Raw genomic sequence first — 27,372 nt, 5'->3', positions numbered from 1 at the left:
AAAAAAAAGAAAAAGAAGCCAGACCAAAATATTTATACTATATGGTTTAATTTATAGAAAGTTCAAAAATTGACAAAACTAATCTATGGGTTTGGTTTGGTTTGGTTTTTTGTGGTACTGGGAGTGAAACCCAGAGGCTTTTCTACCTCCAGGCTATCCTCCCAGACCTGTTTTATACTTTATTTGGAAACAGGGTCTCACTAGGTTCCTGAGAGCCTCACTCAGTAGATGAGGCTGGCTTTGAACCTGCGCGATCCTCCTGTGTCAGCCTCCCAAGCGCGGGGATTAGAAGCGTGCGCCACCACACCCGGCTTATGGTTGGTTGGTTTGTTTTTTAAGGGCAGGGTGCTGGTAATCTTTGGGTACTGATGGGCAGGAATCATGAGAGGGGTTTTTGAGCACTGGTAATATTTTATTTATAGACCTTAGCTATTTCACTTTGTGAAGATAATTTACTGAACGCTGGGTTTACCATTTTTGTGCTTTTTCTGTGTGTACATTATTTTTCAATAAACAATAAGTTTTTGTTGTCATGTTTGTGGTGCCAGGGGTTGAACACAGACATTCTACATCTAAACAGTACCCCAGCCCTTTTTATTTTTTAATGTGGAAACATAGCCTCACTTAAGTTATGAGGCTGGTCTCAAACCTGTGATCCTCCTGTCTCAGCCTTCCAAGTACTAGAATTATAGGTATGTTCCACCGTACCCACTAAAAACAATATTTTTATTTTGTTTATTTTAGTGTGTGTGAGAGTTTATGTGTGTGTGTGTGTGTGTGTGTATTATTACTTACTGGTATTGAACCCAAGGGCATTCTACCTCTGAGCCTGACTAAGCCTGATTCAAAATTTTTAAATGGATGCAATCAAACAAACCAAAAGTAGTTTAACCAAAAAAGTGATGAAAATTTCCTTGGCTTTTATACTATTGTCCCATTATTGTAGATAGTTGAAAATTTCCATAATAAAATATTTTTTATTTTTGCTATGGTCCTGGGGATGGAAGCCAAGGGCATTCTACCTCCAAGATACACCCCCAGCCCTTTTTTTTTTTTTTTTTTTTTTTTGCGGGTCTGGGGATGGAACCCAGAGGCATTTGACCTCCGAGCTACACCCCCTGCCCAATTCTTTATTCTTTATTTTGAAACAGGGTCTCACTGAGTTGTGAGGGCCTAAGTAGCTGAGGCTGTCCACAAACTGCAATCCTCCAGTCTCAGCCTTCCAAATGCTGAGATTACAAGCATGCACCACCATGCCCAGCTTCCCAGCCCTATTTTTTTCCTTTTTTTTTCCCCTTTTTTTTCCTTTTTTTTTTTTTGGTGATACTGGGGGTAGCACCCAGGGGCTTTTCTACCTCCATACTATACTCCCAGAACTATTTTCTAATTTATTTGGAAACAGGGTCTCACTAAGTTGCTGAGTGCCTCACTAGCTGAGGCTGGCTTTGAACCCGTGCTATTCACCTGTCTTAGCCTTGCAAGTGCTGGGATTATAAGCATGTGCCACCACACCTGGCTTTTATTCTTTATTTTGAAATAGGGTCTCATTGAGTTGCAAAGAGCCTCACTAAGTAGTAGCTGAGGCTGTCCTTGACCTTGATCCTTCTATCTTAGCCTCTCAAATGCTGGGATTAAAAGTGCACCCACCACGGGCATGGTGGTGCATGCTTGTAATACCCGCGATTGGGAGGCGGAAACAGGAGGATCGGAGCAGGTTCAAAGCCAGCCGCACTGGCTTAAGAGACCCTGTTTCCAAATTTAAAGAAGTATAAAAATAGATCTGGGAGTGTAGCCCGGAGGTAGAAGGGTTTCCAGGAACCCCAGTACCACCCAAAAAAAAAATGTGGGCCCCACACCTGGCCATAATAAAAATATTTTTTTTTCTTTTTTTTGGTGGTACTGGGGTTCCTGGAAGCCCTTCTACCTCCGGGCTACACTCCCAGACCTATTTTTTATACTTTTTTATTTGGAAACAGGGTCTCATAAGCCAGCGCGCGCGGCTGGCTTCGAACCTGCGCGATCCTCCTGTCTCTGCCTCCTAAGCGCGGGGATTACAAGCGTGTGCCACCACGCCCGGCAATAAAAATATTTTTAAAAAATCAGCTCAGGGCCAAGCTATACCCCCCAGCCCTATTTTTTATTTATTTATTTATTTATTTATTTATTTATTCATTTATTTATTTATTGCGGGTTTGGGGATGAAACCCAGGGGCATTCGACCTCCAAGCTACACCCCCTGCCCTATTTTTTATTCTTTATTTTGAAACATGGTGGCACACACTTGTAATTCCTGTATTTGGGAGACTGAGACAGGAGGATAACAGTTCACAGACAGCTGCAGCTACTAATGAGACCCTCTGCAACTTAATGAGATCCTGTTTCAAATTAAAGGAAAAAAAATTGGGCTGGGGGTGTGGCTTGGAGGTGGAATGCTCCTGGGTTTTATCTCCAGTACCACAAAAAAAAAAGAAAAGAAAATCAGTTCAGGAAGGAAGAAGTGCTATATCTAAAAGGAAAATGTCATCAGACAAAAGGGGGGATGTTTTTCCAGCACTGGCAGCTGCCTGTCTTACATATTAATGTTTTTCTAGGCCATGCTTCACCCTTTCTCCCATCTTCCACACCTGTTACTGATTCTACTGATTCTGTAACAAGACAAAGAGAGGAAGAACTGAAATTAATAGATCAACTACGAAAAGTATGTACATTGCACTTTTTTCATTGATCTTGCTATAGTCCAATAATCGTGTAATCACTTGTTCATTTGAAATATAATTTTTTTCTCTCTCTGTGTGTGTGTGTGTTACTAGTGATTGAGTCCACGGGTATGCTACCTCAGAGCTATGCGCCCAGCCCTTTTTTTATTTTTTGCTTTGAAACAGGATCTTGCTAAGTTACTGAGGCTGGTCTCAAACCTGCAATCCTCCTATCTCAGCCTTCCAAGTATTGGGGTTATAGGCATATATCACCACACCATTTGAAATATAATTTTATTTTTTTTTTTGCAGTACTGTGGATTGAACTCAGGGGGCATTCTACCTCCAAGCTATACCCCCAGCCCTATTATTTATTTATTTATATTTATTTTATTTTATTTATTTATTTATTTATTTTATTGCGGATCTGGGGATGAAACCCAGGGGCATTTGACCTCCAAGCTACACCCCCTGCCCTATTTTTTATTTATTTTGACAAGGTCTCACTAAGTTGCAGAGGGCCTCACTAAGTACCTGAGGCTGTCCTCGAACCATGATCCTCCTGAATGCTGGGATTACAAGTATGAGCCACCACACCCGGCTTATTCTTTTTATTTTATTTTATTTTTTTGGTGGTACTGGGGATGGAGCCCTTCTACCTCCAGGCTACACTCCCAGACCTATTTTATATTTTATTTGGAAACATGGTCTCTTAAACCAGCAAGGCTGGCTTTGAACCTGTTTGATCCTCCTGTCTCCGCCTCCCAAGCACGGGGATTACAAGCGTGCGCCACCACGCCCAGCTGTATCCACTTGTTTTTTAATCAGAAAATTGTTTATTAATTTCTGTTTTACCTTGCACCACTGTGGCCTGGCTGCCGTACTAGATTTCTTTATTTCCTTTTTTTCTTGATTTCTAATCAAATATATTACATTGTAACTCTGTTATGTCCTGTGTGCTCATCATTCTTCATTTAATGTATTTCATTACTTGTTTCAGCATATTGAGTACCGGTTAAAAGTGTCTCTGCCTTGTGATCTTGGAGCAGCTCTAACCGATGGTGTTGTTCTTTGCCATTTGGCCAATCACGTGCGGCCTCGATCTGTCCCAAGCATTCATGTTCCCTCACCAGCTGTGGTAAGTTTATAATGCTAAGAAACACTGTCTATTCACTAGACATTTACTAAGCAAGGTGGCAATGAGCCATTGTGCTGAATGTTAGGGATAGAAAAATAAAAGGACCACTTTATATCTCTACTTTCTTGGTCTCACTTCTAGAGAAATGTAGACCTGTTAAAATAATTTATAGCAATGTGATAAATGTTATAAGAGTCATGTGTAAGAGCTATGTAATGGAGATAAGAAAAAAGGGCCAGTAACTACCTAGAGAGTTCAGGGAGCCTTCCTATTGAGGTGAAATTCGAACATACCTCTCTTTTTTTATTTGGTGGTGGTGGTTTATTTTTTTATTTGGCTGGGAATTTAACTCAGAAGTGTTCTATCGCTGAGCTATACCCCCAGCCTTTTATTTCTTATTTTGAGATACGGTCTTACTAAGTTATTGGGGGGTCACACCAAGTTCCTTAGGCTAGTCTTAAGTCTGTAGTCCTCTTGTCTCAGCCTCCCAATTACTGACATCATAGGTATAGGCCACTTCTTCTAATTGTTTGTTTGTTTGTTTGTTTGTTTGTTTGTTGAGAGATAGGTACTGGGGATGGAATCCAGGGGCATTCTACCTCTGAGTTATACTCCCAGCCCTATTTTTTTATTCTTTATTTTGAAACAGGGTCTCACTAAGTTGTGGAAGGCATTACTAAGTAGTTGAGGCTGGCCACAAACCTGCGATCCTCTTGTCTCAACCTCCCAAATACTGAGATTACAAGCATGTGCCACTATAGCTAAAACTAATTCTTGAGTTTTGAATAGGAATACAGAGAAAAAGGATGGCATTCTAGACATAGTATTCCTAGATTCAAAAAGCTAAGGAAGGGGACTGAAAGTATAGTTCAGTGGCAAAGTGCTTGCCTAGCATGCTAAATGCCTGGGTTTGGTCTCTCGCATGGTTTGGGGGAGGGCTAACAAATGTCATGGCATATTCAAGGAATTGTTAAGTCACTGGATACAAGTATCAGAGGATGAAGCTAGAGAGGTGAGCCACAGACCAGTTTACAAAGGCCTTGTGAACCAGGTCCAGGAATTAGAGGTTTATCTTGGTGTAGATAGTGAGGAAACACCGAAGGAATTTAAGGAGGGAATACTATAATTTTTGTTTAGATTGGTGAATTTAGCGGCTAAGTGACAAGTGGATAGACGAGAAGTAGCTATACTAGATCTAGGCATGGGGGTGCGCACTTGTAATCCCAGGACTTGGGAGGCTGAGACAGGAGGAGTGCAGGTTCGTGGCCATCCTCAGCAAGTTGTGAGGCCCTCTACAACTTAGTGAGACTCTATTTCAAAATAAAGAAGAAAAAAATAGGGCTGAGGGTATAATTCGGAGGTAGAATGCCCCTGGGTTCCAACCCCGGTAGACCAAAAAGAAAAAAGAAAAAGAACTAATAGCAACACTAGAAGAAATATGCCCAGTGAAGAGACTGCCACTGTATTGCGGGGTAGGAGTTAGTCAGCCTGAGTCCAGATAGTGAGAGGGAGGGCATGATCTGCATGGAAGGGGAGGGGGAATTGTGTGTTTATGAGCACTGCAGATTTTCTCTGGATGATGGTTAGCTCCAGACATGAAGATCAGGATATCAGCCTACAAAAGAGAGCAGAGGCTTTGGCTTGATTAAATTCACCTTTTTTTCCCTTCAAATTTTTATTATATATATTTTTTTTTCTTTTTTTACGGTACTGGTTGTGGAAACCAGGGGCATTCTACCTCTGGCCTATACTCCCAGACCTATTTTATATTTTTTTTTATTTGGAAATAGGGTCTCACAAAGTTGCTGAGAGCCTCACTAAGTAGCTGAGGCTGGCTTTGAACTGGAGCAATCCTTCTGTCTCAGCCTTCCAAGTACTGGGATTACAAGTATTTACCACCACGCCCAGGTCAATTTTTTTCCTTTTTTTTTTTTTTTTTTTTTTTTTCAGGTCTAGGGATGGAACCCAGGGCATTCTACACCCCCCAGCCCTACTTTTTTTTGTTTGTTTGTTTGTTTTTTATTCTTTATTTTGAAACAGGGTCTTACTGAGTTGCAAAGGGCCTAAGTAGCTGAGGCTGTCCACAAACCACGATCCTCAGGTCTCAGCCTACTGAATGCTGGGATTACAAGCATGTGCCACCACTACCTGCAATGTGAAAGACTTATTAGCATTGGTCCTAAAGGTGGCAACTAAGAACAGGAACTTTCCCTTGTTTGGCAATGCCAACAAGGGAAGAAGGGTTTATTCACTCAGTTTGTTTTTCCCAGTTTCTGTCAATTGAGCAAAGAAAAACTTTGTGTGTGTGACACTAGGGTTTGAATCCAGGGTCATTCTACCTCTGAGCTACACATACCCCCAGCCCTTTTTTTATTTTTTGTTTTGAAAAGGGATCTTGCTAGGTTGCTAAAGGCCTCACAGAGTTGCTGAGGCTGTGATCCTTCTTTTTCAGCCCCTCAAGTACTGGGATTACCGGTGTGGGCTACCATACCCAGCTGACAGTGGTACTGAGGATTAAATTTAGGGGAATTCTACCTCTGATCTACCACCCCCAGCCTGATTTTCTTCTTTAATTATGAAACAATATCTTACTAAGTTGCAGAGGGCTTCAGTAAGTAACTGAGGCTGGCTGTGAACCTGTGATCCTCCTGTCTCAATCTCCCAAGTATTGGGATTACAAGCATGTGCCATCACACCAAGCTGACAAGAGTATTTTTTAAGTTAGCAAATTTTTAGACCTTTGCTGGTAGTGCCATAATTTCCCACCTTCCTTTTCTCGTTGCAGCCTAAATTAACAATGGCAAAATGCAGACGAAATGTGGAGAATTTCCTAGAAGCTTGCAGAAAAATTGGTGTACCTCAGGTAATAAATGTATTATTTTTTTGTGTTCCCTAAATAGACTTGGATATTATTGCCATAGCAGCTATCAAAAATGCTAGTCAAAGCCGGGCATGATGGTGCACACCTGTAATCCAGTACTTGGGAGGCTGAGACAGGAGGATCCCATAGGTTTGAAGCCAGCCTCAGCTATTTAGTGAGGCTCTCAGCACTTAATGAGATGCTGTTTCCAAACATATAAAAGAGGTCTGGAATTATAACCCAGAGGTAGAAGGCCCCTGGGTTCCATCCTCAGTACCACAAAAATAAATAAATAAATAAACAAACAAACAAATAAATAATGCTAGTGAAGCCAGGTGTGGTGGCACATGCTTGTAATCCCAGCATTAGGGAGGCTGAGACAGTAGTATCATGGTTTCCAGCCAGCCTCAGCTACTTAGTGAGGCCCTCCACAACTTAGTGAGACCCTGTTTCTAAATAAAGAATTAAAAAATCAGGCTGGGGGTGTAGCTCGGAGGTAGAATACCCCTGGGTTCCATCCCAGTACCACAAAATAAAAAAGAAGAAAAAAAAATTTACAGGACTAGCTCTGAACACAGTTGATCACTACTAACATTATGCTGTGTTATAAGAGTCAGTCAATATTCTTTTGACCAATTCTTATTTTCAAGTACTACACAAATCATACATAAATTTAAATAATTGCATCATTGCCGGGCGTAGTGGCGCACGCTTGTAATCCCCGCGCTTGGGAGGCGGAGACAGGAGGATCGCGCAGGTTCGAAGCCAGCCGCGCGCGCTGGCTTAGGAGACCCTGTTTCCAAAATGAAAATATATAAAAATAGGTCTGGGAGTGTAGCCCTGAGGTAGAAGGGCTTCCAGGAACCCCAGAACCACAAAATAAATAAATAAATAAATAAATAAATAAATAAATAAATAAATTGCATCATAATAAGTAGTTAATGAAAAATAATTATTCCGTTTTCCTAAACATTCCTTTTAGCTATTTGGCTTGTGTATATTGTAAATATTTCAGTTAGCTTCAGTGTTTTGAACACTTGCTTTAATACTTCTAAAAAATTTTAATTTTGAAATAATCTTAGATTTCTAAAAGTTTTACAAAGTATACAGATATCCCTAATTTTCCCTAATGTTAATATCTGGCAGTATGTAGTATAGTTGTCTAAACTAAGTAACACTAGAACTGTAATACTAGTAACTAAATTATAGACTTGATTCCGATTTCACCAGTTTTTCATGTAACTGATTAATGCATTGGAAGCTGGGCATGGTGGTGTATACTTTAATCCCAGTACTTGGAGGCTGAGACAGGAGGATTGCAGGTTTGCAGCCACCATTAGCTACTTTATAAGGGCCCTCCACAACTTAGTGAGACTCTGTTTCAAAATAAAGAATAAAAAATAGGGCTGGAGATGTAGCTTTGAGGTAAAATGCCCCTGGGTTCAATTCCCAGTACCACAAAAAGGAAAAATAATAACAATAATAATACCTTGGAGTTTAGCATATTAGAAGCCATTACTAAACCCTTGTCCTGATTTTAGGATTTATTTGCTCCAAATTTATGTGTGGGGAGGATGCTAGAGATTGAACCCAGGGGGCATTCTACCTCTGAAATACACTCCAGCTCTTGATAAGTTACCTTTATTTTGGCCTTGCTAAGGGTCTTGCTAAGTTACCACTATGCTGGCCTTGAACCTGTGATCCTCCCAAGTACTGGGATTAAAGGTGTATTACCTGGGCGAATTTTATTTTATTTTCCCCACAGTACTGGGGATGGAATCGAGGGGCATTCTACCTCCAAGCTATACCCCCAAACTGATTCTTTATTTGGAAACAGGGTCTCACTAAGTTCTGGAGGGTGTCACTAAGTACCTGAGGCTGGCCACGAACCCTGATCCTCCTGTCTCAGGCCTCAAGTACTAGGATTATAAGTGTGTGCCACCACGCCTAGCTCAGCTCCAAGTTACTTAGTTCTAATATCCTTGCCCTTTAATATTACAAATACTTAAACATTATTATAGATATAATTAAGGAAAATAAACTAGGTATACTATTTATTCACTTACCCTTTTAAAATTAATTAAAAATCAACTAAAGGCAGGCATGATTGCACATGCTTGTAATCCCAGTACTGGAGAGGCTGAGAGAAGGATCACAGGTCCAAGGCCATCCTCAGCAACTTAGCTAGACCCCGTTTCTAAAGAGCTCATGCTCATTTTTGCCGTATTAACAAACAGGTTCTAATATTCATAAGTGCATGTTAACTCAATACTTCCTTTTCTTGTACTAACGATGTTTCTGCTTATACAAACATGCCTGGTGCTTGCTCCAGTCCCATGCTGTAGTATGTCTGTGAACAAGAGAATGTAGCATGGGTTGGTGCAAAGAATGGGAGCCAGAGAAAAGGCGCAGGATGTGCTGACTTAGGCAGTGTCAATACTTGTTAAATTCTTGCCCAGTGGGCTTTACAGGCTCATTTTCTCTCTCACACATTTAAAGTTTCTAAGCTGGAATCCTTTCAGAATGTGCCTGTTGCATCAGTCAGCAAAACAGTGTACCTCAACACATGTATTTAAGTCAGCATTTATTATGAGTTAATTGCCCCTGTTTCTACCAGAGCTGTGCTATTTCAAGGCAGGTACAGATCAAAAAAATAAAAAATATAAAGGCTGAGTCTTATTCCATAGTGGTTAGATTGGGGTTTTTGACACATCCTTCCTCCCCTTTCCTCTCACCTATCAGAAAGAGGAAATGGACATTCCACATAGGCTACTCCTCCCTTCTCTCCTCCTGCCTTCTCCCCAAGTCCATACCACTATTACCACTACCAAGTTTAGGAGGCTTCCTGTTATGTTGCTACTTCTGCTGAAAATTAGTCATTTGTCTAGACGAACTAATAGAAAATGAATGAATATACACACTGATAGGTTCAAGCTGGCATTCTCTGCCACACGAAAACGAACTCTCCTTCCTCGGCTTCCTTTGTCCTCCCCTACTTTTGGGCATTCTGGCCTTTATTTATGCATTCCCACTTGCTCTTTTTAACTTGGGAAAAAGTCAGGGATATAATCATAATTGCTTTCTAATATATAAAACAGAAAACTTAATATTGTAAACCTCTGTCAGATTCCATGTCCAGGTTATATGCGTAAAAGCAAACAATTAGCGGGGCATGGTGGCACATACCTGTAATCCGAGTACTTTGGAGGCTGAGACAGGAAGATTGAAGGTTAGGGCATAGCTTGGAGGTAGGATGCTCCTGGGTTCAATCCCCAGTACTGCCAGAAAAAAAGTATTATGAAACTTAAACTATGAACAAACCACTAAAGAATGAGATGACTAAAAAAACCTCTGAGAAGGGTGAATATTAAACATGCTACATTCAAAATATATGGTAAATATATGGTAAAAACTTAGGTTGTGTGCTAGAGTTATTATATGATGTGTTAAAGACTATTTTCCTGTTGTCAGTGATGTCTCTATTTATTGAGTTTCTTATTTTGTGAAGTGGGGAGTGTGAGTGAGCTCATTTCAGTGAGATAGGATTTTATACATAGAAGTGAACTATAATTATGGATTTGAACTGACTTTTAAAGGAACACTAAGCCGGGCGTGATGGTGCACACTTGTAATCTCCGTGCTTGGGAGGCAGAGACAGGAGGATGGCGCTGGTTCAGAGCCAGCCTCCCTGGCTTAAGAGACCCTGTTTCCAAGTAAAATCCAAAAATAGGTCTGGGAGTGTAGCCCGTGGGAGTGTAGCCCGGAGGTAGAAGGGCTTCCAGGAACCCCAGTACCACCAAAAAAAATAAAAATAAAAATAATGAACACTAAATTATTCACTACATTTGCCCTCTAGGTGATGAGCTTTCCCTGGTTATTAGGCTCTCCTCATTCCTTAAATGTTACTGATTTACCTGGCTTCACAAGAAAACTTCCCCTCGTCCTGTGCCCACTCTATTTTTTTGTGCTTGCCTTCTGACAAATTTCTCCTTTCCTAGTAGGGCAGAATGAGAGCCAAGGATGAGGCTGCTCCCTGCAGACCTTCCACCTCAGGCCTCACATTGCTCCAGGCCAGCATCCAGTTCTGTATTATGTGCCCTTAAGGCTATACTGGTCACTAAAAAGCAAATTTTATTTTTGCTATTTAGTAGTAAAAATCAATCTCTGCACATAGAAGATTCCCTGTGATTTTCAGCATTTTTATTAATCATAAATAAGTTTTAGTTGGGCATGGTGGTACACACCTATAATCCCAGTACTTGGGAGGCTTAAACAGGAGGATCTGTTGCAAGTTCCAGGACAGCCTCAGCAAGTGGTGAGACTCACATCAACCTTAGTGATACCCTGGTTCCAAATAAGAAAATCAGGATGCCTCTGGGTTCAAACCCCAGTACCACTAAAAATAAATAAATAAATAAATAAATAAATAAATAAATGTTATAGGATGTATATCTTTGACTATGGGTGTGATGATCATGCTGAATTCTGTACTCGAGTCTGCATTTCTGATCCACTGACTTTGTTTTCTCTTTTCCTTTCCTGCTCACAATATGGACAGGACATTCTTTGTTCCCCTTCCGACATCCTTCAGCTAAACCTCAGCGTTAAAAGAACTGTTGAAACACTACTTTCTCTTGGGGCACATTCAGAAGAATCCAGTTTTGTCTGTCTGTCTATCCAGCTTCTGGGTTTTGTGACATTTTATTGTACTTTAATGTTAACTCTCTGTATGCTTTACTACTGGGTCCTCCCCTTCTAGCTGAAAGGTCACATTCCAGTGATTTCCACCTCATTCTCATACTTGGCACAGGAGGTTTGTTTCTTATGCAGAAGTGTTTACATATCTGTTTTTTACCCCCTGACCTCTGGGAGCTAACCTTAGTAGATAAGTCCTATCCTCATAGGTCCAGGTGAGCCTTCATGTAAATGAGCATTAATGATTGCCAACAAAGGATAAAATACCAGCATTTTCTTTGTTGATCATTTGCCCATTCTCCTGCGCTGTGGCCCTGTTTCTCATATCATAAATATTGAAAGTATTTATATCAGTAGAATCCTAATTGGGATCTGTGGCACACACCTGTAATCCCAGTACTTGAGAGGCCAAAGACAAGAAGATTGCAGATTTGAGGCCAGCCTCAGCAACTTAGTGAGACCCTATTTCAAAATAAAAAAAAGGGGGGGCTAGGGTGTAGCTCAGACGTAGAATGTCCCTGGGTTCCATCCCCAGTACCAAAAATAAAGAAAGAAAAGAAAAGAATCCTGATTAGAACATGACGTATAGGCCAGGTGTGGTGGCATGCTTATAATCCTAGAACTTGGGAGGCTGAGACAGGAAGATCACAAATTTGAGGCCAGCCTCAGCTGCTTAGTGAGGCTCTCCACAACTCAGTGAGACTCTGTTTTAAAAATGAAGAATAAAAATAGGACTGAGGGTGTAGCTCAGAGATAGAATGTCCCTGGGTTCCATCCCCAGTACCACACACACACACGCACACACACACACACACAGTGACATCCAGAAGGGGAGGGGGGAACACTGAGGAAAAATAAAGAAGGGAATTACTAACTCTACTTCCATTGACACAGTGAAACCCTCATCTGGCCATTTTTCCATCCTTCAACACAGCTTAACTGTTGAAATTGTGAGCTGCGGAACTTTTCAGCAGCTACTCATAAGGAAAATAGTGGCACCCTTTCTGTTTTGGAGAACTTGTCACTGATCATTGCCCTAAAATCCTCAGTTGTGCTTTACTGATAGCCACGGGTCTCAGTACTTAATTTCTGGATATTTGGAAGACGCTGGCTGGTCATTTAATCTTAGTAATTGTATTTTTTTTTTTCCGGTACTGGGGATTGAACCCTGGGGCGTTTATTTATTTATTTATTTATTTATTTATTTATTTATTTATTTATTTATTTATTTTTGGTGGTACTGGGGTTCCTGGAAGCCCTTCAACCTCTGGGCTACACTCCCAGACCTATTTTATATTTTTATTTGGAAACAGGGTCTCCTAAGCCAGCGCGTGCGTGGCTGGCTTCAAACCTGCGCGATCCTCCTGTCTCTGCCTCCCAAGCGCGGGGATTACAAGCGTGCACCACCACGCCCGGCTGATCTTAATAATTTTATTGTCAGCATGTTTAAAGGTCATGTAGCGGCCAGGCGTGGTGGTGCACACTTGTAACCCTAGCATTCGGTAGGCAGAGACCAGAGGATCGCAGTTTGTGGACAGCCTCAGCTACTTAGCAACTCAGTGAGACCCTGTTTCAAAAAATTTATAAAAACTAAAAAAAATAGGTCTGGGGGTATTCTTCGGAGGTAGAATGCCCCTGGGTTACATCCCCAGTACTGCCAAAAGAGAAAAAAAAATCATGTAGAACCAGGTATGGTGATGGTGCATACCTTTAATCCCAGTACCTGAGAGGTTGAGACAAGAGTATCGCAGGTTTGAGGACAGCCTCAGCAACGGAGCAAGACTCAGCAGCCTGGTGGGACCCTATTTCAAAACATAAAATAGGGATGGGAGTATAGCTCAGAGGTAGAATGTCCTTGGGTTCAATTCCCAGCACCACCAAAAAATAAATGAATAAAGATCATGTGGGCTCCCTAGATCACTATCCTGGACTCCGTGTATACATTTAAAATGGGACACATTAAGCAGATGATCTAGATGTGACCTTTCAGGAGTAGGTACCAATCCACATTAACTCTACTTGTCATCTGTAACATTCACTTCTAGAATCCTATTTAAAATTGAGGCGTGGTGGCACACACTAAGTCACTGAGAACCTCACTAAATAGCTGAGGCTGGCCTGGAACCTGCTCAGTCCTCCTGTCTCAGCCTCCCAAGTGCTGGGATTACAAGCATGGGCCACCACGCCTGGCTTCAGTCCCTTTAGAAAGATGCCCAGGAATGGTATAACTGGAATAGTTGAACCATCCTTACAAGTGAACTTTTATTTTGTAGGCTATTGGGGAGATTAAATCTGACCTAGTAGCAGGTGAAGTATTTGGCTACAGTCTCTTTTCTGTGCCCAAGGCAGTGAATATTGCTTCTCTTTGAGAATGCATAGTATATTAGCTACTGGGCCTTAATACTTGAAGCTGCTGCTTTATGATTACATTGAAATTCTAGTTCTCATAAATGGTGTTTTTGAACAGCATTTCGGAATCAGACGTCTTCTAAACCCTGTTAACAAAATTAGACAACTGAACTCAAGTATAAAGAGAGATTGTAAGCAACATAACTTCCCATTGTAGAATTCAGCCTGAGGGCCTGCTTACGTTGGTTTTCTTCCAAAGTAAATGGGACAGTTATTTAACATATTTAAACACTGTTCACTGTTAATGCTGAAACATTGAACACTGTGATAAAGACTTCAGCTCAAAATTTAGTGCCTTCCAGAGTTTGGGGGCTTGGGTTTGTTTTATTTTTAAGGTATTATGGAGTCAGTGATTATTCTCAGAGTTTTATCCCTTTAAAAAAAGAGAACTGTAGCCGGGCATGGTGGCACACGCTTGTAGTCCTAGCATTTGGGAGGCTGAGACCGGAGGATCACAGTTTGCAGACAGCCTCAGCTATTTAGGCCCTTCGCAACTCAGTGAGACCCTGTTTCAAAATAAAGAATAAAAAAGTGGGTAGAGGGTGTAGCTCGGAGGTCAAATGCCTCTGGGTTCCATCCCCGGACCCACAAAAAAAAATAAAAATAAAAAATAGGGGTGGAGGTTTTGCTTGGAAGTAGAATGTTTTTGGGTTCAATCCCAGGCACTACACACACACAAAAAGGGACCTGTTTAAAACATACACAGCTGAGCATGGTGGCGCACTTTTGTAATCCCAGCACTTGGGAGGCTGAGAAAGGAGGATCACACAGGTTCTAAGCCAGCCTCAGCTATTTAGTGAGGCTATCAGCAACTCAGTGAGACCCTGTTTCCAAATAAAGTATAATATAGGTCTGGGAATATAGCCCAGAGGTAGCAAAGCCCCTGGGTTCCACCCCCAGTACCACACACACACACACACACGCTCGCACGCGTGTGTGGTTTAGGGTAGTGGTTGTGCATTCTCCCAACCCAGCTGGAAGGTAGATGTGTGGCCGGAAGACCTCAGCCTCCTGACTGTCTAAACCACTGGGCCACGTGGGTCACAGGACCCTGCCCAGAAGAGCAGGGAATTGGCCCAGGAGAAATATGTTCTTTCCTCCCAAGAGAAAAGCACTATTATGCATATTCATTTTAAATACTTGCCGAGGCTCTTTGCAACTCCTTGACACCCTGTTTAAAAAAATAAAAATAAAAAGACTAACTGGACATGATGGCTCACACTTCTAATCCCAGTATTTGGGAGGCTGAGACAACAGGATCGCAGTTCACAGTCAGCTTCATCTACTTAGTGAAGCCCTTTGCAACTCAGTGAGACCCTGTTTCAAAATAAAGAATCAAAAACAGGGCTGGAAGTGTAGCTTGGAGGTAGAATGCCCCTGGATTCCATCTCCAGTACCACAAAAGTAAACAAATAGCTGGGCATGGTGGCGCACGCTTATAATTCCTGCGCTTGGGAGGCAGAGACAGGAGGATCACACAATTTCGAAGCCAGCCTCTCTGGCATAAGAGACCCTGTTTCCAAATAAAAATATAAAAAATAAGGCGGGCGTGGTGGTGCACGCTTGTAATCCCAGCATTTGGGAGGCTGAGGCCTGAGGATCGCGGTTCATGGACAGCCTCAGATACTTAGTGAGGCCCTCTGCAACTCAGTGAGACCCGGTTTCAAAATAAAGAATAAAAAATAGGGCAGGGGGTGTAGCTTGGAGGTTGAATGCCCCTGGGTTTCATCCCCAGACCCACAAAATAAATAAATAAATATATACATATATATAATAGGTGTATGGGAGTATAGCCAGGTGGTAGAAGGGTTTCCAGGAACCCCAGTACCACCAAAAAATAATAATAGTAATTAATTAATAAAGCCAGGTGTGGTGGCGCACGCTTCTAATCCCAGTACTTAGGAGGCTGAGACAGGGGGATCACGCAGGTTTGAAGCCAGCCTCAGCTACTTAGTGAGGCTCTCAGCAACATAGTGAGACCGTTTCCAAATAAAATACAAAATAGGTCTGAGAGTGGAGCCCAAAGGTAGAAAGCCTCTGGGTTCCATCCCTAGCACCACAATAAATAAATTAACTAACTAACTAAAAAATAGGGCTAGAGGTGTAGCTTGGATGTACAATGCCCCTGAGTTCCATCCTGGGAACCACACAAAAAAATAAATAAATAAATAAATGTAGTTAATCAGTACTTGAAGTTATACTCAAAATATTTTGCAAAATTGCTAAGTTTTATTGGGCTCTAAGACTTGTTTTATCAAAATAAATATTAAATAAGAATAAGTACAAGTACCAATAACTGTCTCAAAACTAAATAATTGCATGAGCCAAGCCAAGTGTGGTGGCCCATGCTTGTAATCTCAGTACTTGGGAGGCTGAGACAGGAGGATGCCAGCTTCGTGGCCTGCCTCAGCTACTTAGGCCCTCCGCAACTTAGTGAGACCCTATTTCAAAATAAATAATAAACTTAAGGGAGAAGAAAGGGGGCGAAGAGGGAAATTCCCTAATGTATATGATTTACATTCATAAACATCAAAATCAATCAGTAATCCAAACATGAGGAGGAAGGGGGGAGGGAATGGAGTGGGAATTGGGGAAGGGTAAATGAGTGATATATGCATGTATGCCTCTACCATCTTAAACTCCATTAAGATGTATGATTACAATGTACCAATAAAATTCTTTCCTTTTTTTTTTTTTTTTTTTTTTTGTGGTCCTGGGGGTGGAACCCTTCTACCTCTGGGCCACACTCACAGACCTATTTTATATTTTATTTGGAAAAAGGGTCTCTTAAGCCAGCAAGGCTGGCTTCGAACCTGCATCTCCGCCTCCCAAGTGTGCGCCACCACGCCCAGCAAAAAAAATGTTTTAAATGAATATATAAAAAATAGGGCTGGAAGTGTAGCTCAGAGGTAGAATGCCCCTGGGTTCTAGCCAGGAGTGGTGGCGCAGCACGCTTGTAATCCCAGCATTCCGGAGTCTGAGACAAGGACAGCCTCAGCTACTATTTACTGAGGCCCTTTGCAACTCAGTAAGACCTTGTTTCAAAATAAAGAATAAGATATAGGGCTGGGGGTAATTAGTAATAATAATAATAATTACTTGTTATATTTTATTACATCTGGTATTGTAAAGTTTCCTAATATATTGAGTGCCATTGAAAGGCAAAGAAAAACCCAGTTATCATTTCTAATAAATATAATATCTTTTTTAATGGAACCAGAATGCCACTGAGAAGTTTCTTCTCTTCTGTATATTTAGTCTTAACAGAAATGCCAATGATAAGTGTTATATTTAAGGTTTGCCTTTCTTTTCTTCTCACAAAAAGGACAAACCAAACAAGTTAATGAGGCAAACAAGACAGCTGTCTTTAACTTCCGTAAGCAAACATGTAAAAACTTTTTATTTTGGTGGTACTGGGGGTGGAACCCAGAGGCTTTCTACCTCCGGGCTACACTCCCAGACCCATTTCATATTTTATTTGGAAACAGGGTCTCACCAAGTTGCTGAGAGCCTCACTAGGTAGCTGAGGCTGGCTTCGAACCTACGCGATTCTCCTGTCTCAGCCTCCCAAACGCGGGGATTACAACCGTGCACCACCACACCCGGCTATGTAAAAACTTTTCACATATTGGTTATTAAGCTTGCATAATAGTTCTCCAGCATTATTAATATTTTTTTTGGTACTGGGGGTGGAACCCAGGGGCCTTCTACTTCCAGGCTATACCCCCAGACCTGTTTTTATATTTTATTTGGAAACAAGGTCTCACTAAATTGCTGTGAGCCTCAGTAAGATGCTGAGGCTGGCTTTGAACCTGCAATCCTCCTGTCTCAGCCTCTCAAGCGCTGCGATTATAAGCATGTGCCACCACGCCCGGCCATTCAGCATTATTTAATCCATTAAATCCTAGAATATAGCCAGGCATGGTGATGCACACCTGTAATTCCAATACTTGAGAGGCTGAAGCCAGGAGGATCACAAGTTTGAGGACAGCCTCAGCAAGTAGTGAGATTCTCAGAAACCTAGTGAGACCTTGTTTCCAAATAAGAAATAAATCAGGCTAGAGGTATAGCTCAAAGGTAGAATACCTCTAGGTTCGATCCCCAATACCACACACAAAAAAAATTTTTAATGAAAAAAATCCCAGGATATCAAATTCTTTACCTTTTCAAATACCATTTCTTAGCTAGGTGTGGTGGCATATACATGTAATCCCAGTACTTTAGAGGCTAAGACAAGAGGATCACAGGTTTGCAGCCAGCCTCAGCTATTTAATGAGGCCCTCCACAGCTTAGTGAGACCCTGTTTCAAAATAAAGAATAAAAATAGGGTCCTGGGATTCATTCCCCAGTACCGCAAAAAAAAAGAAAAATTCTTTTTAATCTTGTAATTCGTATTTTTAACTAATCAGACAAGGCTTTCAATCAGTTATCCAGATTAGAGGAAAGTTCTTTTGTTTGTTTTTGCAGGTCTTGGGATGGAAGCCAGGGGCATTCAGCCTCCGAGCTACACCTCCTGTCCCCTTTTTTATTCTTTATTTTGAAACAGGGCCTCACTGAGTTGCGGAGGGCCTCACTAAGTAGCTGAGGCTGTCTGCAAACCGTGATCCTCCTGTCTCAGCCTCCCGAATGCTGGGATTACAAGTGTGTGCCACCACACCTGGCCGTGGAAAGTTTTTTAAATACAGCTAAGTCACAGGAGCTCAAGGTCCACTTGTTTCCTCTTGTGATCCCTGCTTGGTCTGAGAATCCTGGTTTGCAGAGTCAGAATTGTCAGACAGGTACCGGGCTTCCCTCATCATGTGATCTGAATTTCGTCAGGAAACCGTCTTTTATTCCTGTGGTATGTAATTTCCAAAGTGCTTTCTACTAAAATGTTACATCTTTTAGACTTGAGACATTTGGTAACTTGAAACTGTTTTTTTGTTTTTTACCTGCCTATCTTTTAGGTCTACATTGGTCTTTATTTGTCAGAGGTAGATGTTGCTTTCTCTCCATGGTATTCTGCTCTTCTTCTATTGCATATATGAATGTGTGCCACTTGTCAATGTTTCAGTGTTCAAAAATGATGTATATGTACTTTGAGTTGTGTTAATAAATTGACAGTGAGTGTCAGATTCTGTCTCTGTCTTAAATCATATAAAGAGGAGTCAGTTTTTACATCTCACTTCATTATTATAAAGAGGAAAGTGCTTATTTTTTTCCTTTCAGTTCAAGAAGTAATATTTTTTTTTTCTTTTTTGTTTCTTTTTATGTTACATTGTGCCATTTCAGGAGCAATTATGTTTGCCTCTCCACATTTTAGAAGAAAAAGGTTTGAGCCAGGTTGCAGTGACAGTCCAGGCTCTCCTGGAACTCGCACCACCCAAGCAGCAGCAACACCAGCTTTCTGCTGTCTGAGGATCCTAGGACCTGGACATTGGCCTGGCTGAACATGGAGCAGGACTCGATTGCTGCTGCCACATCGGCTTCAATCAAGCTCTTACGCGTTCTTAGAAGGGACTGCTTCCACGATTCCTATCAGGAATGTTCTGCTTCATTTCTCCATTTTAGGGGAGGTTATATCCATTTCCATTGAATTATTCTTATGAAGACATAGTTGGTTTTCTCAGATGAAGCTTCTTGTTCCTGAGAACCCAACACCAAAGCCTAAACTGGCTGCGCTTTCCCAGCACACCAGAGCAGGATACCTTCTAGAGGGATGTTTAGCCCTCTTGAAGGCACAGGCCTGCTGTTATCTTTACCAGTTCCCAGGACATGTAGGGTTCACTGGTTTTTAAGTGGTCATGCATTAGAATCTCCTGAAGCATTTGTTAAAATACAGGCTCACATTTAGTAGTTCTGGGTGAGGCCTAGAAGTCTGCATTTTCACAAACATTCCAGGTATTTTCAGCAGTGGAGACCACTGTTCCAAGCCAGATATTTGTGTGGTTTAGTGGCTTTTCTTGACCACATTTAAAATTGAAGGCTATATTATAATGAGTTAGATGATTCTGCCTAAGGCAAAGAAAAATAACATAGAAGGGCTAAATTTTGTATAGTAGAATGAAAGAACAGTTGTACTTAAAGCCAGTGTTCTAGGCTTCCCTTTACCTCCAACCCCCACCACATCATTATCTTTCTGCAGAGGATGGATCTGTGTATGCATCCTGCTGTTATCTACACATAAGCAAGCACTCCACATACATGTTCCAAGTCTGGAAGCTGGCGACCTGCCCACGCTGCATCATCTGCATGGACTTCAGTGACCCCTCATCCAGGCTGCTCCCAGGACCCCTGCACCTGCGAATGCATCCCAGTCACAGCACATACACGTCCAGCTCCACAGCCAGTGGAAGGTTATGAAAACAAAGCAAAGGAGCTGAAGGAAAAGCCAGTGACTTGTATTTCTTTCAGGAAACCGCCAGTTTCCATGGCTGAAGGAAAGCACTTAAGAACAGCTTCCTGTCTGTCTTGCCCGGTATCGAGCTCCACCACTCGTGCCTCATACGCCCAACTGTGGGTGGAGGAAGAAGGCCAGTGGCTTGCACCACACAAAGCAAGAGCCTTTATTCAAGTTTAAACTACATAGGTTTTCCTTCCCCAATATTTTGATCCCTTTTTAGTTGTCAGTGATATCTTTTGGTGTTCGCTGCCTTTGTAAACCAAATAGAGTGAGTAAACATACTAGATATGTAGGTGTTTTTTTTTCTGCAATTGTTAACTCTTCTGGATTTTCTTAACCAACGCATGCATTTGAGCACAATGTTATTCCTCTTTTATCATGTAAATGTAGCATCTAAAAATAGCTTTGGACAAATAATTTTTAATTATCTGGTCAAAATAATGTTTTCTCCTTGTTGTAGAGAAATAGGATCATTAGAACATTACCACTTTGTCCAAGTTTAAACTTATAGACCATAAAACATCTAAGCTCAAAACTCAATCTAAGGTCTTCATAGAACAAAAGTAAAATGTCTGTGTTTAAAGCCAGACTTCATCATATTTACAATTCCAAACACCAATCACGGTGTAACTTGTTTAGAAGTTAGCTATGTATATATTTTTTTAACTATAGGTCTTTTTCCTTCTAGTCAGCATTAAATCACAGAACTTCAGGAAAAATCTCCAGATTATAGACTTTAATATATTATGTGAGCTGAGTTGAGGTGGCACATGCCTATAATCCCAGTACTTGAGAAGCCAAGACAGGAGTTCACAGGTTCAAAGGCAACCTGGGCAACTTAGTAAGATTTTCTAGAATTTAGCAAGACTGTTTCAAAATAATAAAAAAAAAGAGCCAGGCACGGTAGTGCACACTTATAATCCCAGTACTTGGCAGGCAGACACAGGAAGATTGCAGGTTCACAGCCAGCCTCAGCAACATAGGCCCTGTTTCCAAATAAAAGAATAAAATAGATCTGGAGATATAGCTCAGAAGTAGGATGCTCCTGGGTTCTATCCCTAGCACCACCAAAAAATGAGTAAAAGAAAAAGGTTTAGGGGTATACTTTAGATGTAGAATGCCCCTGGGTTCAATCACTGGTACAAAAAAAAAAAAAATGTGGTAAATAAGTACAGAAGAAATTACACAATGCAGCTCTTACAATAGCTGCAGCTAGCTTTTCTATAGGAATAAGTGAGTTTCATTTTCTTTCAAAATTGCATATAATATGAAATCCTAATGTATTCTTATGAGACCAATACAAATTTGTATTTGAATTGTTAGGGGGAAATGTGTATACAATATTGACTGAGAGTGAAGGAAAATATCAAAGATACTGAATTACTTCTGTGTCCACATGTAAAAACAAATCATGATGCTTTGTTGGAGGATTTTTGTATTCAGTGTTTCATATGTACCTTTTGTTTTAAACTGGAAAGAACAAATCAGTGTAAGTCAGCCTTGCTAGACTTCAGTGTGGCGGTGCCCCTGACCTGAAGCGGTGATCTTCCTTCCCAGCACTGACCGGGTGGACAGGCTCAGTGCTCGCCAGGTGCAGCCCCTGCCACCAACAGATTTTCTGTCAGCAGTTTCCAGGCTTTCAAATGCATGTCTGCTTAGCACTTCAAACCAGTATTTTTTTGTAACATTAAAGACTGGAAATGGCTCATAGTGGGAGGGGCTTTTGTATTTGGCTAGAACACCTAGGAAATTGCATAGTACTAGGTCACCTTCCTTAACAGCTTTCTAAAACACGCCCTTAAAACTAATCAAGGAGTCTGTAATTCTCTTGCTTTCTATAGTTGGCAGTGACTAATGATGTGTGACTCTGCTGATGAATCTGATGAATTTTTAAAACTTAAGTGTTTAAATGGTTATAGAAATGAAGGAAATATGGATATTTAGATGCCTTTTTATACACATTGTAGTGAGATGGTTTACAGCAGATTTCATTTCTGAAGGTGTTATAAACATGTAATTAGTAAAAGATTTTATAAAACTGTCCTATATTTGTATGTAAATATATTGCATAAGTTCTAAGTATAAATATGTCAATATCCTGTATGTTATTTTAAATTGCCTGTATGCCACCTCACACATTGATATAAAAGCCAGCACTTCAGTAGCATGTAATAAACATTTGAAAATTGTTATAACTAAAGCATGGTATCCTTAGCGAACAAGAATCAAGGAAAGAGTAATTCTTTGAAGAAACACCTATATAAACCAATCTTATTAAAATAGGCCTTTGAGCCAGGCAGTGTGGTACATACTTGTAATCCCAATATTTGAGGCTGAAAACAGGATTGCAGGTTCGTGGTCAGCCTCAGCTACTTAGGCCCTCCACAATTTAGACCCTGATTAAAACTAAAAAACTTTAAAGAATAAAAATAAATAGGTCGGGGGTATAGTACATAGGTAGAATGCCCCTGGTTTCAATCCCTAGTACTAAAAAAAATAAGGTAGGTCTTTGAGATTAAGATTTATTTTCCTAAGGAAATAACGAATATCAAAATTGTCCTTTAATTGCAGCTGGATGAAGGCTCAATTCATGAACTATTTGGAACAGCTTTTCTGTGTGTGTGTGGTGCTGGGGATGGAACCCAGGGTTCCATTCAACCTCCAAGCTACACTCCCAGTCCTATTTTTTATTTTGAAACAGGGTCTCAGTTCCAAAACACCTAAGAGCTGAGGCTGTCCATGAACCATGATCCTCCTGTCTCAGCCTCCCAAATACTGGGATTACAAACATTCACTACCACGCCTGGCTGGAACAGCTTTTCAGAAATCACCTGCCATGCTGCAGAGAAAGTTTTAGCATCCTAAGACATTCTGCTTTGATTAAAGCAAGAATGACTTAGTGAGCTCATTGTTTTTGTTGTTGTGTTTGTAGTACTAGAGATTGAACCCAGGAGCGTTCTACCTCTGAGCTCTACGCCTAGCCCTATTTTTTAGTTTGAAACAGAGTCCCACTAAATTATGAAGGGCCTAAGTTACTGAGGCTGGTTACAAACCTGTAATCCTACTGTATCAGCCTCCCAAATACTGGGATTACAGGCGTGCACCACTTACGCCCAGCAGAGCTTACTGTTTCTTAAGAAAAAAGGAAGATTGCCAATCTTCTTTACCAAGTGTCAAGTACAGTTAGGTATTTTCACTTGGTTGGTTTTTGTGGTACTGGGGATGGAACCCAAGGGCATTTTTTATTTTATTTATTTATTTATTTATTTTTTGCGGGTCTGGAGATGGGACCCAGGGGCATTCGACCTCCAAGCTACACCTGCCCTATTTTTTATTCCTTATTTTGAAACAGGGTCTCACTAAGTTACAGAGGCCCTAAGTAGCTGAGGCTGTCCACGAACTGTGATCCTCCGTTCATGCTGGGATTACAAGTGTGAGTCACCACACCCGGCTTTATTTTTTATTCTTTATTTGGAAACAGGGTCACACTGAGTTCCAAAGGGCCTAATTAGCTGAGGCTAGCCGTAAACTGCAATCCTCCTGTCTCAGCCTCCCAAATGCTGGGATTATAAGTGTGTGCCACCACGCCCAGCTCTTTTTTAGTCTTAATTCCCTAAAAAAATGGAAATAGTTGTGTCTTACTTGTCAAAAATACCTCCAGCTAGCCTTCCAGATAACCTGCATTCTCATCTTTACCATCTGTGGGATATATATCTTAACATCCCATTTCTGTCTTGTATTTATAATTTATATTCATACCTATTCCTGAAACGGTGGAACCAGGTTTTTGGGGGTTTTTTGTTTTGTTTTGTTTGTGGTACTGGGGGTGGCACCCAGGGGCATTTCTACCTCTGGGCTATACTCCCAGACCTACTTTATACTTTATTTGGAAACAGGTCTCACTAAGTTGCTGAGAGCCTCACTCAGTAGCTGAGGCTGGCTTTGAACCTGTGCTATCCTCCTGTCTCAGCCTCCCAAGCACTGGGATTACAAGCGTGCGCCACCACGCCCAGCTATGGAAGTTTATAATAAGTTGTATATTCCATGCCCCGCCCACGAATGAAAACTGTAAAACTCTGAAAGACACAAAACATTTATTAAAACTTTACCATGTTTATATTATGCTATATAACTTTATAAACATCACTGTATAACACCTATAAAGACTTTACTTTTGTGCATAAGAATTTTTCCCTTTTGATGAGTTGTAATCTAATCAGAAGCAGAGACATTATGGGAATTACTGAAATTTTAATGCATCACTAAAGCTCAGCCCAGGAACTATTTTTACTGGTGAGAAAGACCAAGAGGAATCTTCACAAGACTACTAAAACCTCTTCATAGCAAAATCCAAAATAAGAAGAAATCCTAACCTGATAGTATAATTCTAATTCAGGGTTTGCAAACTAATTATCACAGATCACAAAGCTTCACCTGGTGACGTCCAGATGGCCTTGGGACGGGCTGTGATGGTGGAAGATGTTTCTTGCCTCAATCTTCCCATCTCAGGACGCAGAGGAAATGACAGAAGCTGACTTGGTTACTTCTTGCCTCTCCGTTTGTCCTTGTCTTTGCCTTTACCTTTTGAGTCCTTACTATCATCTTTGTCCTTCTTGGGCATTCTGAAGCTTCCAATTTCCCTCCGGACCACAGTGCCTCGCCACCAGGCCTGGATCTGCAGGAGGAGAGCAGCATGAGTACAGCCGCCGTGCCTGGCCTGCTGCAGACATGGCGGCTCAGCGTGGAACTTGCCTCTGAACAACAGTCTATCTGTCTGAGACCTGGAAGTGGCCAGGCAATCTGTCACTACAGCGGTGCTCTCCTGTTGTGCAGGCTCCACAGCCTCAGCCATGAACTGAAGTAAAGTTCTCAACGAGTGAAAGATCTGATCAGGCCAGTCCTTCACTTAGAAACCTGACTTGTGCTGACAGGCTTATGCTGCTTCCCTTTATTAATGTCCAGATTACCCATGCCAAGCAATCACTTGATCCAAGGGAAGTGTTAATTCCCTGGGCTCAGTTAAAAATGCATAAATAAGCCGGGCGTGGTGGCATACCCTTGTAATCCCAGCATTTGGGAAGCTGAGACCTGAGGATTGTGGTTCGCAGACAGCTTCAGCTACTTAGGCCATCTGCAACTCAGTGAGACCCTGTTTCAAAATAAAGAATAAAAAGTTGGGCAGGGGGTGTAGCTCGGCTCAGAGGTCAAATGCCTCTGGGTTCCATCCCCAGACCCACAAAAAAAAAAAAAATGCATGAATATCAAGCAGGGCGTGGTGGTACACACTTGTAATTCCAGCATTTGGGAGGCTGAGACAGGAGGATCACGGTTCTTGGACAGCCTCAGCTACTTAGGCCCTTTGCAACTCAGTGAGACCCCTCAGTAATTACGGGAATTACTGAAATTTTAATGTATCACTAAAGCTCAGCCCAGGAACTGGTTTTACTGGTGAGAAAGACCAAGAGGAATCTTAACAAGACTACTAAAACTTGTGAAAGTTTTAGTAAAACTAAAATAAAGAATAAAAAATAGGGCTGGGGGTGTAGCTCAGAGGTAGAATGTCCCTGGGTTCCATCCCCAGTACCACAAAAAAAAAAAAAAAAAAAAATGCATGAATAGCTGAGTGTAGTGGTCCATGCCTTCAATCCCAGTACTTAAGAGGCTGAAACTAGCCAGGGATGGTGGTGTTGGGAGGCTGAGACAGGAGGATCGCACAGGTTTGAAGCCAGCCTCAGCTACTTAGGCTCTCAGCAACTTAGTGAGACCCTGTTTCCAAATAAAGTATAAAAGAGATCTGGAAGTATATCCCGGAGGTAGGAAGGCTCCTGGGTTCCACTCCCAGTACCACACGCACACAAAGGCTGAGACTAGATCACAGATTTGAGGCAACCTCAGCAATTTTGCTAGACTATTATTTTTTTGGAGCTATAACTCAGAGGTAGAATGCCTCCAGATTCAATCCCCAGCACCAAAAAAAAACAACAAAAAAACCAACATGAGTAAGTTTAGATGACTTTACTAGGCTTCTTGGTGTATTTTTCTTTTTCTCTTTTCCCTGCACTGCTGGGAATCAAACCCATGGTCTTATATATGCTAGACAGGCTGTCTACTAGTGAGCTACATCTCCCAGCCCTTACTATAATCTGATACAGATCTTGCTAAATTGCCCCAACTTGCCTCAGGCTTGCAATACTCCTGCCTCAGTTTCCTGAGAAGCCGGGGTTATAGCCTGCGCCATTATGCCTGGTTATGGCACACTTCTATATTCAGGAACTGATTAAAGGGTCGATTCTCTTCTAAATTTTAAAAAGGATTTAGATTGCTTGCTTTTGCATCTAACTACCTCTTTCCCCAGATGGAGAGCGGGGCCTTTGTCTCTTCCTGTGCCAGTTGTCGCCCTCACTGTGGACGGCCAGCCTCCTCAGAGCTGTGTCCTGCTGTGTATTGGGTAACAACTGAGGAATGCTTTTACGCCTCAGTGTTAGGGCTGCTGCAGCACGAACAGGATCCAAGATGCCGAATACAGTTTTTTACCTTTAAAATGCTCTTTAATTCCAAGTCTTCCTGTTCTATCTTCTTTCTTGTCTTTTCCTTTTCTATACGGTCTTCAATGATGACCTGTTCATACTCTCTTATCTGCAAGAGTAACATTAATCATGAATAGTGTCTTGGCTAACCTATGGCCCAACCAGCCCCAAACATAAAGTGGTTTTTTTTTTTTTTTTTTTTTTGTGTGTGTGTGTGTGTGTGTGTTACTAGGGGGTGGAACCCAGGGGCTTTCTACCTCCGGGCTACACTCCAGCCCTATTTTATAATTTATTTGGAAACAGGGTCCCACTAAGTTGCTGAGAGCCTCACTAAGTAGCCAAGGCTGGTGTCAAACCTGTGTGATCCTCCTGCCTCTGCCTCCCAAGTGCTGGGATTACAAGCATGCACCACCACGTCTGGCACTAATATAAAGTTTTAAAATAAAACACTAAGCTGATATATGGTGATGCACGCTTGTAATCCCAGTACTTGGTAGGCTGAGATAGGAGGATTGCAGGTTTATAGCCAGCCTCATCTACTTAGGCCCTCCGCAACTTAGTGAGACCCTGTCTTAGACTCCCAAGTACTGGGATTACAAGCATGAGCCACCATTCCCAGCTGTCAGAAGCTTTTATTTATTTTTTTTTTTTATGTAAGTCCTTGT

General features: G+C 41.5%; 2 protein-coding genes and 1 long non-coding RNA gene across 5 annotated transcripts in view; 1 reads left to right on the top strand and 2 right to left on the bottom strand.

The window, feature by feature from the left end:
- LRCH3 (leucine rich repeats and calponin homology domain containing 3) overlaps positions 1 to 19,195 on the top strand; it is a gene marked incomplete at both ends in the record, with an annotated part of 105,263 nt that extends 86,068 nt beyond the window's left edge. For all 3 annotated transcript variants that reach the window (XM_080695901.1, XM_080695902.1, XM_080695900.1), the window contains 4 exons: positions 2,592 to 2,698; positions 3,697 to 3,834; positions 6,620 to 6,697; positions 19,070 to 19,195. In XM_080695901.1, coding sequence (XP_080552027.1) covers positions 2,592 to 2,698; positions 3,697 to 3,834; positions 6,620 to 6,697; positions 19,070 to 19,195 — 449 coding nt within the window. The remainder of the gene's footprint in view (positions 1 to 2,591; positions 2,699 to 3,696; positions 3,835 to 6,619; positions 6,698 to 19,069) is intronic.
- Positions 1 to 27,372, bottom strand: part of LOC308263049 — a 448,643-nt gene that overhangs the window by 4,554 nt on the left and 416,717 nt on the right. The window lies entirely within an intron of this gene.
- Positions 24,721 to 27,372, bottom strand: part of DRC9 (dynein regulatory complex subunit 9) — a gene marked incomplete at both ends in the record, with an annotated part of 44,517 nt that continues 41,865 nt past the window's right edge. The window contains 2 exons of the mRNA XM_080695990.1: positions 24,721 to 24,855; positions 26,715 to 26,816. Coding sequence (XP_080552116.1) covers positions 24,721 to 24,855; positions 26,715 to 26,816 — 237 coding nt within the window. The remainder of the gene's footprint in view (positions 24,856 to 26,714; positions 26,817 to 27,372) is intronic.

This window comes from Muscardinus avellanarius, assembly GCF_963383645.1.
Source record: "Muscardinus avellanarius genome assembly, chromosome: 5".
In the NCBI taxonomy this organism is placed as follows: domain Eukaryota; kingdom Metazoa; phylum Chordata; class Mammalia; order Rodentia; family Gliridae; genus Muscardinus; species Muscardinus avellanarius.
The sequence above is the reverse complement of the archived record's forward strand: the minus strand, read 5'-3'. Positions and strand labels throughout refer to the sequence as shown.